Source organism: Nyctereutes procyonoides, unplaced genomic scaffold (genome assembly GCF_905146905.1).
Source record: "Nyctereutes procyonoides isolate TBG_1078 unplaced genomic scaffold, NYPRO_anot_genome, whole genome shotgun sequence".
Lineage (NCBI taxonomy): Eukaryota > Metazoa > Chordata > Mammalia > Carnivora > Canidae > Nyctereutes > Nyctereutes procyonoides.
The window spans coordinates 25291183-25306026 of record NW_026575024.1 but is presented as its reverse complement, the minus strand read 5'-3'; the positions used below and the strand labels follow the sequence as shown (position 1 = coordinate 25306026).

Here is a 14844-nt window from a genome sequence, read left to right as displayed (position 1 = left end):
AAAGGAGTGGTAGAGATCAGATGAGACTGTGCAACAATATAAGAAGCATCTGTGGGCAGCCCTGGTGGCTCAGTGGTTTGGCGCCTGCCTTCAGCCTGGGGTGTGATCCTGGAGACCTGGGATCGAGTCCCATGTCGGGCTCCCTGCATGGAGCCTGCTTCTCCCTCTGCCTGTGTTTCTACCTCACTCTCTCTCTCTCTCTCTCTCTTTCTGTGTCTCTAATAAATAAATAAATAAATAAATAAAATCTTAAAAAAAAAAAAAAAAAGGCAGCATCTTGTGCCAGGAACAGTTTCAAGGGCTTTCCTGTAACAATGCATTAAATCTTCAGAGCAATCCTCAGCAAAATAGACAATAGACACTATTATTATCCCCATTCAGAGATGAGGAAATAGATGCAGAGAGGCTGAGGAACTTACCTAAGCTCCCACCAAAGCAACAGAGCCAGGACTCGAATGAAGGTCTATATGACTACAAAGCCCATGCTCCTAGCCACCTTGCTACATTGCCTCCCAGTACTATGAAAACCACTTACTATCTGAGGGCATCTTCCTTTGAGTTCCTTCAAATGGAAAGTATCTAACATGGAGTACCGTATGTCCGATCAGCGACTCCTACCCTTCAAGATCTCGAATTACTGCCTTTAAACTTTCTACCGAGGCCCTCTCACACATAGCTAGGAGGATGGAAAACAAGCATGCTCTTTATAGAGGGCAATTTGCCACTTGCCACCAAAGTTACAAACACACAAACCCTTGGAGCAAGCAGTTCCATTTCTAGATATTTATCCTACAGATACAGTCTTACATGTGCAAAATGACCCATGTATATGGATAATGCAGCAGCAAAGGTACGGAAAATATATAAATGTCATCAAAAGGGGAGTAGTTAAAGAAGTCATAGCACATCCATGCAATAGGATCAAATCCAACTGTTAGAAAGTAAGGCTGTACCTATACATGACGAAAACAAGGAAGCAAGACGCTCAATAGTACCTTGGTGTGCTCTACTTTAATCTGCAGTGGGGGAGGAGAGAGTACAGGAATACTAAGGTACACACTTGTAAATGAACATAGTATCTCTACAATGCATAAGAAACAGTGGTTGCGGGACAGGTGGTTCAGCGGTTTAGCGCCGCCTACAGCCCACGGTGTGATCCTGGAAACCCGAGATCGAGTCCGACGTCGGGCTCCCTGAGTGGAGTCTGCTTCTCCTTCTGCCTGTGTCTCCTCTCTCTCTCAAATAAATAAATAAAATCTTGTAAAAAAGATTGAAGAGAGAAGAGAAGAGAAGAGAAAGAAGAGGAGAGGAGAGGAGAGGAGAGGAGAGGAGAGGAGAAGAGAAGAGAAGAGAAGAGAAGAGAAGAGAAGAGAAGAGAAGAGAAGAGAAGAGAAGAGAAGAGAAAAAAGAAACAGTGGTTGCCTCCCAGGAAGGAATTCTGGACCTCGGGATCTCCAGCCTGACTGCCTCACTCCAGTCATAGCATTTTTGTACTGATCTTCACTAGCTTCTAGGCTGTTATATACGCTGTACTCTCTGGCCAGCCTATCTTCTCTCTGACTCAGCCAACTCCTGTGCTTTTAAGGCCTCTGCCTCCTCCCAAAAGCCTGTCCTGACCACCATTCTCAAAGTCCAGGTTGGCGTCCTCCACGAGGTTCCCAAAGCCTCCCAATGTCTATCTCACGACTCCTCACACTTTGCAGTCAATGACGACTTACACTTCGGCTATCCCTTACAGACTGGGAGGTCCCTAAAAACAGGGAACAATCTTTCATTTCTACATCTCTGCATCTCCCATTCAGGAACTGGCTCATGGCAGGTGCTGTACGGGTAAAATGAGCAGATGGAGGGATCCCTGGGTGGCGCAGCGATTTAGCGCTTGCCTTTGGCCCAGGGCGCGATCCTGGAGACCCGGGATCGAATCCCACGTCTGGCTCCTGGTGCATGGAGCCTGCTTCTCCCTCTGCCTGTGTCTCTGCCTCTCTCTGTGTGTGTGTGACTATCATAAATAAATAAAAATCAAAAAAAAAAATGAGCAGATGGAGTCTGTTACCTCTCTAACTCGGCCACCTGCTGGATATGCACGCCGCCAGCCCTTTGGGCAGGCGCAGTGCTAACCTACATTCAAGTATCAGAGGATAACAGACTTCAGTGTGAGCTTCCAAGTCACTCTTTTCTGCCCCCTTACTTGCTGTGTGACCTTGGGCAAGTCAAATTCCTATCTCTGATCTGCCAATTCCACACGTGGAAAGAGATAAAGGCAGTTTATCACCCAGGCCCCGGAGGTATCGTGGGAATTAAAGATGTTAAAAATCCAAAGTGGCACACAGTAAATCTTCAGTGACCGCACATGTGCAGCCGGCACTCCCTTTCCTGGGAGATACACCGCCCCCGGACTCACAGTCGGCCCCGGCTGCTGCGGAGCCAGGTAACCCTGGGCACCTGGGGACCGAGCTCCCACTGCTCCAGGAGTAAGATGCGGAGAGTAGTAAGATCAAATGTGATGATACAAATACAATGTTTGCAAAGCACAGTGTGGGGAGCCACGAGGTGGAGAGGGGCGGGGGCTCAAATAACGACGACACAGCAGCTTCACCTCCACAGAAGTAAACCTAACGATAAAACCTCCCAAACATTCCGCTGGGGTGACTGCAATGCTGCAGGCGCGGTGCTCCGCGCTTCCCACGGATTCCCGTGTGCGAGCCTCACGGCAACAATGCAGAGCAGGTTCTATCGTCCCCACCTCACGGGTGACGAGGCTGAGGCTGAAGGACAAGGAGGTGACGTGCCCAAGGTCATAGGGAAATAGGCAGAGGGGCTGGGGCGCGAACCCCGACAGTCTGACTCCAGCGCCCCCGCCATCCTCCCCTGAGCGGGGCTCCGCCGCCCTCTGGCCCCAAGAACCGGCCACCTCCGCCGACCGCCCGGCTCACCTCCCGCAACCCGAGCGCCCGGCGACAGAAGCTCCCCTAGGCCCGCGGGATGCCGACTCAGCGTTCCGCGGCTAAACGCTCACACCGCCGACTTCCGTTCCGCCGCGACTTCCGTCCCGGGCGCTCCGGCGGAAGCGGAAGTGCTTCTCCCTGTGCGGTCCGGGTGGGTCCCGGGTCCCGGTTTTGTGAGACCGCTGCCACGCTGAGCCGAGTGAGTGGTCGAGCCTCATTGTGGCTTCCGAGTGCTCGGAACGGTGTTCCGAGTTGTAAAATACACACCGGATGTCGCAGGAAGAGTGCAGAATAATCAATCGTTTTCATATTGCTTACGTGTTGAAACAATATGTGGGATATACTGGGTTAAATAACTATAAATTAGTTTCGCGGCACCCAGCTGGCTCAGTCAAGGGAGCACATGACTCTTGATCTCAGGTTGTGAGTTCGAGTCCCACGTTGGATGTAGTAGAGATTATACTTAAAAAATAAAATAAAATCATAAAAAAAAAACCTAAAACTTTGGGCGGCCCGGGTGGCACAGCGGTTTAACGCCCCCTTCAGCCCAGGGCGTGATCCTGGAGACCTGGGATCGAGTCCCACGTCGGGCTCCTTGCATGGAGCCTGCTTCTCCCTCTGCCTGTGTCTCTGCCTCTCTCTCTCTATGTCTCTATGAATAAATAAATAAAATCTTTATTTAAAAAAATAAATAAAAATAAACTAGTTTCACTTGTTTCTTTTTTTTTTTTTTTTTGATGTGGCTACTGGGAAATTTTAAAGATTTATTTATGATAGGCAGGGACACAGGCTCTATACAGGGATCCTGACGTGGGATTCGATCCCAGGTCTCCAGAATAGCGCCTTGGCCCAGGAGCAGGCGCGAGACCGCTGAGCCACCCAGGGACCCCCACTACCGGGAAGTTTTAAATTGCGTACGTGGCTCACGTCCTCTCCACCGGACAGCGGTGCGCTGTAGGTTGAAGACGTCCCATTCACTGTTCCAGCCTGGACTCGGAGTCCAGCTGCATAGGGGGCACCTCCCCTTAGGTATCTAATGACTAACTTAATACAGAACTCTTCAAGGACGCCTGGCTGGCTCAGTGGTTGAGCGTCTGCCTTTGGCTCAGGTCATGATCCCGGGGTCCTGGAATCAAGCCCCATGTTGGGTTCCCTGCTCAGCGGGGAGCCTCTTCTCCCTCTGCCCCTCCCCCATCTCTCTCAAATAAATAAAAATCTTTAAAAATAAAAAAAGAGAGACTTTGTGTTTTATTGACTCAGAGCTCATCACTCTTCCACTGAAAACACTAGGTGGCTTGTCACAGCTGTTACAATAAAATCCAGATTTCCTACTGTGTCCTAGGGCCTGTGGGATCTGGTCTGCTTACTTTTGCTTCTCCAACTTACTTCTAATATGTTCTCTCTAATTGACTACACATCAACTCCCTCCGTAACTTTACTTTGCTCCCTCAGTAAATACGCCAAGCACATGTCTATATGAGAGTCTACTTAATGTTCTCTTTCTGGAATTCTCTTTCCCTCAAGATTGTTTTTGCCTGGCCCCGTCTTGTTGTCTTGTCGTTCTTCATGTCTCAGCTTAAATATCAGCTCTAAGAGAGGCCCTCCCTGACCACCCCCGTGTAACCTGCTCCTATCACTATCACATCATTTTCCTCACAGAACTTGTCACTATCCAAAATGATGGTGTCATTTGTTTACTTGCTGTTGCTGGTTCCCCAGGCTTTCAGGTCCCTGAGAGCAGGGACACATTCTGTCTTGTTTGTTGCAACATCCCCGGGATCTAGCACAGAGTCTAACTCGTGAAAGAGCTTAATAAGTCATTGCTGAATGAATAAATGATTTGCATTATATTTCAATTTGGGTTCCCCAGAAATAGACCTGAGACAAGGATCTGAGTGTAAGTAGGTGGTCTCAGGAAACACTAATGGGGTAGTTAGGAAATGAGACAGGAACAGGATAGGGGTGATAGCCAATAAAGAATGTTACCATGGTGGGCATCTGGGTCTTAATTCTGTTGGGGAGTCCTGGGAATCAGTGCAGTACATACAACTCAGAATTATTTCACCCAAGAAGAGAGGAAGCTAAAGTAGTTACATGTTAGCAGTCGCGGTAGAAAGATGCTCCTGTGTATATTTAGTTCCTCAGCACTTCTGTCTGCACAGGGGGGGTTGTGATTTGGAAGAAAGCCCTGTGTAAGATGTAGACACTGGCCCCAGCACTCCAAATTAGTAAGACTCTGGGGGCTCTGCTGCCATGATTTCTTTGACTATTCATTAGAACTCTATAAACTTATTATTGTCCACTTTAAGGCAAGAACACTGGAAATACAAAAGGTAGACACATGCTGAAGCTTGCACAACTAGTGCATGGCTGAACTGGGATCCACCCACAGGCCAGTCTGACCCCAAAGCACTATTCTTACCACTGACTGACTAAATGAAAGTCAGACTGGCTGGTTCCCACTGAGGCTTTGACACCATGATAGCCAAGTCCAAATTAATCACTCTTGCTGATTCCCAGTTTCTTTGCCAATAAAGTGGCTGCTGTTTGGAGAATACTCTGCACTGGGGGTCAGAGGATGGAAAGACAAATAAGGAGAGCATTTAGAAATCTGTGGCAATTGCCCAAAGATTGTGGATTCCAGGACCATTGTGCTGTCTTGGGGTTGTGAGGACGATGGAAACAAAACTGGATTTCAGGGGTTTGAAACATACTGGAATTAAACTCATACTGTCTCCTTAGATGACTGCTGGGTACCGATTCAGTCAAAAATGCAAAGGCAAACACAGGCCAAAAACTATATTATGGTTCTTTTTTTTTTTAATTTTTATTTATTTATGATAGGCACACAGTGAGAGAGAGAGAGGCAGAGACACAGGCAGAGGGAGAAGCAGGCTCCATGCACCGGGAGCCCGACGTGGGACTCGATCCCGGGTCCCCAGGATCGCGCCCTGGGCCAAAGGCAGGCGCCAAACCGCTGCGCCACCCAGGGATCCCCTATATTATGGTTCTTAATTTTTACTCTGGTTCTCCATATAAGCTAGAATGTGATCTAATCATTTGGGGGTAATCATCAATACTGTGAAAGTATAATGTTTCAGAATTCCTGCAAAATGCTTAAACTCTAGAGACAAGGGGGATCCCTGGGTGGCTCAGCAGTTTAGCACCTTGTCTTCAGCCCGGGGTGTGATCCTGGAGTCCCAGGATGGAGTCCCACATCGGGCTCCCTGCATGGAGCCTGCTTCTCCCTCTGTGTCTCTGCCTCTGTGTGTGTGTGTGTCTCATGAATAAATAAATAAAAAGTTTTTAAAAATAAAAACTCTAGAGATGAGTTCCTGGTCACTCTGGAATCTAAAGACTCCCACTGGAGAAATATTCAGGTTTACTGTGAAGTTTTTTACTGCAAAGGGAAGATGTCCTGTCCAAATTTGGCCATGGAAGGGGGAGCAGGTGCACCTGTCCCACAGAGCCCCACCATGGTGGCAGCACTTGCATCCCAATATGAGTTGTGTTGAAGGAGGGATGTCTTCCACACTGCCAAGGGTGACCATCAAGCATGGGCCCTGTCCTTCCATGCATACCAACTTCCTGTTTCAGGTCCTGCTTATGGTATCAGCATGGCCCTCTCTTTACTCTGACTTGTCCTCTTAGAGTGACAGGAGAGAGGAATTCTAGAGCTAGAAGGAAGCCAATGTGAGAAGGTTCCAATGTGAGAATCAGGGAAAAGTCAGGGTTTGAACCCAGGTCTCTCCGGAGCTTAGAACTGGCTCTTTCAAATCTGGCCCTTTCCCTCGCAGCACCACAGGGCGATGTCACCTTCCCCCTTTGTGGTCAGGGCAGGAGGCTGCAATTCTGATTGCCCACAGGATGAAGCTGGGAGCTTGAGGGATGTTCTCTGTTTTGCTGCACTCAACACATATACACTCAACAGCCATTCCCAACATCCCTTACCATCCTGCCCTGCACACATACCAGCACACATGGGAACCAGGGATCATTTCCCACCACCTGCCCCATCACATCTCACCACATTCCAACCACAAGGCTCTACTTTTAGTTGCCATGTTGTAGACTGTTGAACAGTGTTGTGTCTTGGACAATGAATGTGATGAAACCCCACCCTACCCCCAGATTCCAGTTTAGACACTCCTTTGTTCAAATAAGGAGAGCATTTAGAAATCTGTGGCAATTGATCACCGCTGATCTCAGCTCAGGATCTTTCACCTGGGATGCCATTCCCTCCCTTCCACCTAACTCTTACTGGTTGAGGATAGTTGTTACTGAGCAATGATTCCTCCCCTTCCCTTTCCCCACTGATGGCTCAGCTACATGACATGTTTTGGCCAATGGAATGAGAGGACATAATGTAGACAGATGATGTAACCATGCTTGTGTAATTTGCTTGTCTTTGAACTCCAATGACTTGCCAGAGAACATCCCCTCACAGCTGATGTCCCTTCATCCTGGGCTCCAGAAACTACACAAAGTAGACGTGAGCCCAACCCATAGCCTTGGGCAAAGCCACACAGCCAAGCCCAACTTATAATGGTCAAGCTGCAGTCAACGTGCAGCCCCAGGAGCATGAAAATAAATGCTTGTGGCTGTGGCCACGGAGGTTGGGTTAGGTTTGTTGTTTTTTTTTTTTTTTCCACCATAGCATTATAGCAGTGGAAGCTGATTTTTACAATACTTGGGTGTTTTTTTTTAAGATTTTATTTATTTATTCATGAGACACACACACACAGAGAGAGAGAGAGAGAGGCAGAGACACAGGCAGAGGGAGAAGCAGGCTCCATGCAGGGAGCCTGATGTGGAACTTGATTCCGGGACTCCAGGATCACGCCCTGAGCCAAAGGCAGAGGCTAAACTGCCGAGCCACCCAGGCATCCTAGCATTCTAGTTTAGATGAACATTAGCTTCCATGTCTCCTGAGAGAAACCTCCCCTGAGCCCCTAGAGTAGATCAGGTCCCTGCTGGCCCCTCTGCTATTTCTATATCTGTTCAATCTGTATCACACATTTGATTGTGGGAGATCCTGCTGGATTTCCATTCCCTGTGCATGGGGACCTGTCAGTCTTGCTCTTTGCAAACCAGCTCCTGGCACCAAGGACTAGCAACAGAGTAGGCTTACAGTAGATATTTCTCAGATGACAATGTATTGACAGATGGATGGGCAGATGGATGGATGCATAGGCAAGGTTGGAATACCTCTGCTCACCTGCATCTCCCTAGACTTCCAGAGCCAGCTCTGGCTCTGGCTCATTATGTGACTTCACATGGGCCTCAGTGTCCTCATGCAGAGGCTTGCTCAGGACTGCTTAGTCCCAGTACAATAGCCACCACCCACATGTGGTTACTGAGCACTTGATATGTAGCTAGTGTGAATGAGGAACTAAATTTTATTTAGGTTTAGTTACTTTTAATTTAAAAACTGACAAATTGGGGATCCCTGGGTGGCGCAGTGGTTTGGCGCCTGCCTTTGGCCCAGGACGCGATCCTGGAGACCCGGGATCGAATCCCACATCAGGCTCCCGGTGCATGGAGCCTGCTTCTCCCTCTGCCTATGTCTCTGCCTCTCTCTCTCTGTGTGTGTGTGACTATCATAAATAAAAATAAAAAAAATAAATAAATAAAAATAAATAAAAAATAAAAACAGACAAATTATTTGGAAAATCTTAGTGCATTTAGAACAACTTGGGCATGTGATTCTACTTTTTTCAACTATAAATGTTATGAAATATAAATATAAATCAAGAATTTCGAATTGGAACACCTGGGTGGATCAGTCGGTTAAGAGTCCAACTCTTGGTTTCAACTCAGGTCATGATCTCAGGGTCATGAGATTGAGCCCCACTTCTGGCTCTGTGCTCAGAGGGGAATCTGCTTGAGATTCTTTCCTTTCCTTCTCCTTCCCTTTCTGCTCCTCCCCCTACTTGTGCTCTCTCTCTTTCAAAAAATAAAATCTTGGGCAGCCCCTGTAGCTTGGTGGTTTAGCACTACCTTCATCCCAGGGCCAGATCCTGGAGACCCAGGATCGAGTCCCACGTCAGGCTCCCTGCATGGAGCCTGCTTCTCCCTCTGCCTGTGTCTCTGCCTCTCTCTCTGTGTCTCTCATGACTAAATAAAATCTTTAAAAATAAAATAAATAAAATAAAATCTTAAAAAAAAAGATTTTTCTAATGAAAATTTGGCACCTGGGATGCCTGGGTGGCTCAGCGGTTGAGCATCTGCCTTGGTCTCAGAACATGATCCCAGAGTCCCAGGACTGAGTCCCACATCAGGCTCCTTGTGTGGAGCCTGCTTCTCCCTCTGCCTATGTCTCTGCCTGTCTCTCTCTGTGTCTCTCATGAATAAATAAATAAAATCTTTTTAAAAAATAAAAATAAGGGCAGCACGGGTGGCTCAGTAGTTTAGCGCCGCCTTCAGCCCAGGGCCTGATTCTGGAGACCCATGATCGAGTCCCACATCAGGTCCTTGTATGGAGCCTGCTTCTCCCTCTGCCTGTGTCTGTGCCTCTCTCTCTCTCTCTCTCTAATGGATAAATGAATAAAATCTTTTAAAAAAATAAAAATAAAATTACTCTCACCTATTTTTTTTTTACTTTTTAAAATGTGGCTACTAGAAAATTTTTAGTTACATATGGGGTTCACATTATATGTCTGATGATGGCTCTGAAGTGAAGGAGACCTGGTTTGGATCCAAGCTCAGAGGTGTGTGACTTTGAGCAAGGCATCTTCTGTCTCTGGGCCCCAGTTTCCACACCTGTGAAATGGAGATCATCGGTGTGTGGTGAAGATCCAATGAAGAAATGCATGCAGTGGGCAGCCCTGGTGGTGCAGCGGGTTACTGCTGCCTGCAGCCTGGGGTGTGATCCTGGAGACCTGGGATCGAGTCCCATGTCAGGCTCGCTGCATGGAGCCTGCTTCTCCCTCTGCCTGTGTCTCTGCCTCTCTCTCTCTCTCTCTCTCTCTCTCAATCTCTCTGTGTGTGTGTGTGTGTGTGTGTGTGTGTGTCTCATGAATAAATAAATAAAATCTTTAAAAAAATTTTTTAAAAAAAGAGAAATGTATGCAGAGTGCCTGGCAGATAGCAAGCACTCTCTAATTACAAGCTGTCAATACTGTTGTCACTGATTTTCTGGACAATGCAAGCAAGTACAGAGTTATAAATGTGGCATGCTTACATCCAAGCAACACATTACAACTTCTAAAGAACATTCCACAAAGCATGTTCAAAGTGTCCTCTCTCCTGCAGGACAGGGGCCTGATGCTCTGTATGATGGTTTCTAAATAGGTCCACAAATTCTCTGACATTCCTTTCTTCAATAAATGAAGCCTAATTCCCTTCCCCATAAGTGTCAGCTGGACAGACGACTCACTTCTAATGAGCAGAATGAAGCATAACTGACAGTCTGAGATATCCAAGATTGGGTCATAAGAGGCATTGTGGACTTCCTCTTTGGCTCTCTCTTGTGTGTCACTCACTCTGGGAGAAGCCAGCTAGTGCTCACTTCATCAGCATATTTCCTAAAATTGGGGGAAGCCAGCTACCTTGTCATGTATGATTAGGCCCATGTCGTAGGAAACTAGGACTGGAAAACTGGAAACAACCAAATGAGTGAGTGATATTGGAAATGGATTGTCTAGCCCTGGTCAAGCTTTCAGGTAAGTGCAGCCTCAGGCAATACCTTGACTGCATCCTCATTAAAGATCCTGAGTCCAGAACATCCCAGCTTAGCCTCTCACATATTCCTGATCCACAGAACCTGAAAAATAGTAAATATTCATTGTTTCGGGCACCTGGGCAGTTCAGTCGCTGAGCATCTGCCTTCAGCTCAGGTCGTGATCCTGGGGTCCTGGGATGGAGCCCTGCATTGGGCTCCCTGCTCAGCAGGGGAGTCTTCTTCTCCTTCTGCCTGTGTCTCTGCCTCTCCCTCTCTGACTTTCATGAATAAATTAAATAAATAAATAAATAAATAAATAAATAAATAAATAAATAAATAAATAAATAAATATTTGTTGTTTCAAGCTGTTAGATTTGGGGATCATTTGTCATGCAATAATAGATAACAAATACACTTTCTTTATGGGCCTGTGGTTACAGGTCTGCTCTTCTCCAGAAAAAAGGAGTGCCAATCCTGGGTCTGGTCCTTCTTGGGACTACCATGGCTACCAAAGAGTCCAGAGGCCAAGGTACAAACCACAAACGCTAGGCCAGGTTGCCTATGTGCTCACAGGCTGTTTATTTGCCCAAGAGTAAGGAGGAGAGAGGATGAGAAGTAAAACCGATGCCCCAAGGTAGTAGAGCTGAGGGGAGAAATGAACAGAAAGGTTCCTCCTCTTTCTCTTGCCATGGACCCCAGGGAACTCCAGCTTCAGATGAGGCCTCTGAGGGTGGCGTAGGGGCCTCTAGGAGGCCTGGCAGTTGTTGTCTGGGGTCAAGATCCCCACAGGGGCAGGTCCCAGGCTCGGAATGGCTTTTGTGTACACAAAATATCTCTCTGCAAAAGGCACTGGTGGGGGAATGGTGGGGCAGCTAGGAGGTTACCCCATCACAGGCAGGATCCACTGTGTCCTGAGTCTGGTTCCCAGTCCCAAGACTATCCCAGCCTCTAAGAGAGTCCCTTAGAGGCTGGGACTTTGCACACTTATTCCTTTCCTCTCCCTTCCCTCAGCCCAGTGATGAGCAGGCAGTCAGCGGAGGGCCAGGTCACACCACGTGGCAGACACCCTCTCTTCAGGGCTAGTGCATCTGGTGACCTCTAGGCCAAAAGCCCCAGGCGGGTGACTTTGGCTGAGAGGAAGGAGTGGATGATGAAGACCATGGTTTTGGGGCACGAATGCAGGTCCAGCTGCTGCAGGGTGGATGGAGAGAAGGGTCAGGAGCCCCATCCAGCCTGGCCTCCAGGAGAACATAACCCCCCACCCCCTCCACTCACAATCTCTCCTTCAGCACCCCCGAAGTCCAGGAAGAGGAGGCTGGCACCGTCATCCGAGGACATCTGCAGCTTCTCAAAGGGTTGTCGAAGCAGCACAGCTCGGGCAGCGCCAGGCTCAGCCGCCCACAGTGTGAAGCCCTTGTCGATGTGCACGGAGAGGCTGCAGGGACGGCCATTCCATGTACAGGCTGCAGGGAGGCATGTGGATACAGGCACAGATGGCATCTCAGAGACCCATAAGCCCTCACCAGCAACTCCACAAATGGGGCTTGAATACCACTCGGGATGGGAAGTTCACTGCCTGTTATGTCATCTGCACTTTCACCCTGCATAGAGTTGCCCCCACCCTAAAATACAGAGAAATGGTCCCTCAGAGAAACTATAACCCACTTCAAGTCCCACTTCCAGAAACATCAAAAGGGAAAGCTTAAACTCTACCATGCTCAGAAGGCCCACTCCCTTACTCCCTATAAAGGTATCAGTAGACCCACCAAGCATGGCCCTTGGAGACCTTAGACACCTGTAGAATTGCCCAGGTAAATGTGAATTTCAGATAAACAATGGATAATTTGGACATACTTATACTAAAAAAGATTTGTGGTTTATGTGAAATTCACATTTAAGTGGGTGTCCTATATTTTACCTGGCAATCATACTCCAAGTGCCATGTCTTGGAATCACAAAGCCAGGGCAAGAAAACCCAGAGTAAAGAGTCTTACTATCTACTGAGACACCTGCACATCCAAAAGAGAGAGCCCTTGAAGACCCCAAACCCCACTTTTTATCCCCTTCCTGAAGTACCCTAAAAAAGGAAATTTGGATGCCTCTAGGAGTGAGAGGTTCATTGCCAGAGAGGCATGCCCAGATCTGCCCAGCCTACCTGTAGACACCTCCTGCACACCCTCGGCAGCCCGGTGACAGCCGTCCACCAGTTGCCGGGTCCAGGTGGCCAGCTCCTGTGGTGACTCCACGCTGAACAGGTGAGTGTCCACACCATGACGTGTGCCCGTACGCAGGGCAAAAGAGAGCTCTGCATCATAGGGCACCGAACCCTTAGAGGGGCCTGAGTGCACCAGCCTAGGGGCAAAGGGGAGAGGGCTAAGTATGAGGTCTCACACTGTGGGGAAATAGGTGGTGACCCGGGAAGGAACTCTGTGACTCCTTTACCATCTAATTGGTGAACAGGACTTCCAGCTGGCCCCTGACTGACTCACAGGAGCCCATCTCCTGCCACCCTCCCCCTTGCTCCCTCAGCTCCAGCCATACCAGGTCTTCAAACACACCAAACACATTCTTGCCTCAACAGCTCTGCACACACTGTTCCCTCTGTCAAGTGCACTCTTCCCTGATGATCTGCACTGCTCACTCCCTCACCTCCTTCAGATCTTTGCTCAAATGTCATCTCCTCTGAGAAGCCTTCCCTGACCGCTCTAAAATAACACCCCTGGCACTCACTAGCCTTACTTTTCATCACGATACCGGAAATGATACTTATTCTTTATTTATTTCACTTGGTTTTTGATCATCTTTTTAACTAGAATATCATCTAAGATACAAATTTTTGTCTAATTTGCTCACCACTCTATTCTGAGCAATTAAAACAATGCCTGGGGGGCACCCAGGGGCTCAGTCAGTTAAAAGTCGGCCTTTGGCTCAGATCATGATCCCAGGGTCCTGCGATTGAGCTCTGCATCTCTGAATCTGGCTCCCTGCTCCACAGGCAGCCTGCTTCTCCCTCTCCCTCTGCCTTCCACTCCCCCTGCTTGTTCGTTCTCTCTCTCTCTCTCTCAAATAAATAAATTTTAAAAAATAAAAAATAAAAATAAAGCAATGACTGGCATGTAGTAGGTGTTCAATAAACATTTGTGACCCAAATTAATGAGTCACTTGATTAGTTTGGCAATCCATGACCTGCTTGTTCCTGGTAGACAGCTGGCTCCTAACACATGGGCCAGAGCCCCACCCAGAGGAAGAGACATGAGCAGCAAGGGCCCAGGCACTCGGTCTGATTCCCACTTGCTGTATCACCTTGGGCAGCTAACTTCCCCTCTCTGGGCAACAGACTCAGAGTTCTGGCCCTTAGCTCTCTTTGCTTCTCACTCCACACTCTCTCGTAATTTCAGCTACCTGCTAGAGCTGCTGCTGACACTGTTTCCCATTTTCCAGCTTGGAACTAAAACTCACAATTCCCCAAGATTCCTCTGCAAGCTCCCTATCCGTCACCCCCCCCACACACACTTTGCACTCAACTCAGCATCTTGCTCCAGCCTCCCCCTTTTGCACTCCCACCCCAAATCCCACTGCTTGCCCAGACACACGCTCCAAACCTCCCATTCATCCATTCATCCTGGACACCTCCCTCACCCTCCCCATCTGGCAAGCACTAAACCCAGTTAATTTTACCACCCATGTGTCTTCCAATGCAAATGTGGCCTTTCTTCTCCATCTGCTGCCTCCACCCACCTCCACCATCTCTCCTGCATGACTGCACCAGCCTCCCAGCTTCCATCCTGCCCCCTCCAGTGCATTTTCCACATGGCATCCACATGGGTGCTTTTAAAACTCAACCCAAGTCTGGGCGCCTGGGTCACTCATTGGGTAAATATCTGATTCTTGAATTTAGCTCAGGTCATGATCTTGGGGGTCATGAGATCCAACACTGCTTTTGGTTCTGCACTCAGCAGGGAGTCTGCTTGGGATTCTCTCTCCTCCCTCTGCCTCTACACCCCTCCCTGCTCATTTGTATAATCTCTCTCTCTCTAAAATAAACAAATAAAAATAATAAATAAATAAATAAATAATAAAATAAAATAAAATAAACAAATAAAGGGTGGGTGACTCAGTCAGTTGAGCATCCACCTTCTGCTCAGGTCATGATCTCAGGTTCCTGAGATCAAACTCCCATGTAGGGCTCCCTGCTCAGTGAGAGGGGGTAGGGGGGGTCTGCTTCTTTCTCTCCCT

General features: G+C 48.1%; 2 protein-coding genes across 5 annotated transcripts in view; both read right to left on the bottom strand.

Annotated features, from left to right (window-relative positions):
- Positions 1 to 3041, bottom strand: part of CDK5RAP1 (CDK5 regulatory subunit associated protein 1) — a 57216-nt gene extending 54175 nt beyond the window's left edge. For all 4 annotated transcript variants that reach the window (XR_008661292.1, XR_008661293.1, XM_055300757.1 and 1 more), the window contains exon 1: positions 2934 to 3041. The gene's annotated coding sequence lies outside the window, so the exon portion shown is untranslated. The remainder of the gene's footprint in view (positions 1 to 2933) is intronic.
- An 8118-nt stretch (positions 3042 to 11159) lies between these two features.
- The window catches only part of SNTA1 (syntrophin alpha 1), a 31660-nt gene continuing 27975 nt past the window's right edge, over positions 11160 to 14844 (bottom strand). The window contains exons 6-8 of the mRNA XM_055307753.1: positions 12764 to 12960; positions 11884 to 12071; positions 11160 to 11799 (exon numbers count right to left, since the gene is read on the bottom strand). Of these exons, the coding sequence (XP_055163728.1) occupies positions 11707 to 11799; positions 11884 to 12071; positions 12764 to 12960 (478 nt within the window). The 3' untranslated portion in view covers positions 11160 to 11706. The remainder of the gene's footprint in view (positions 11800 to 11883; positions 12072 to 12763; positions 12961 to 14844) is intronic.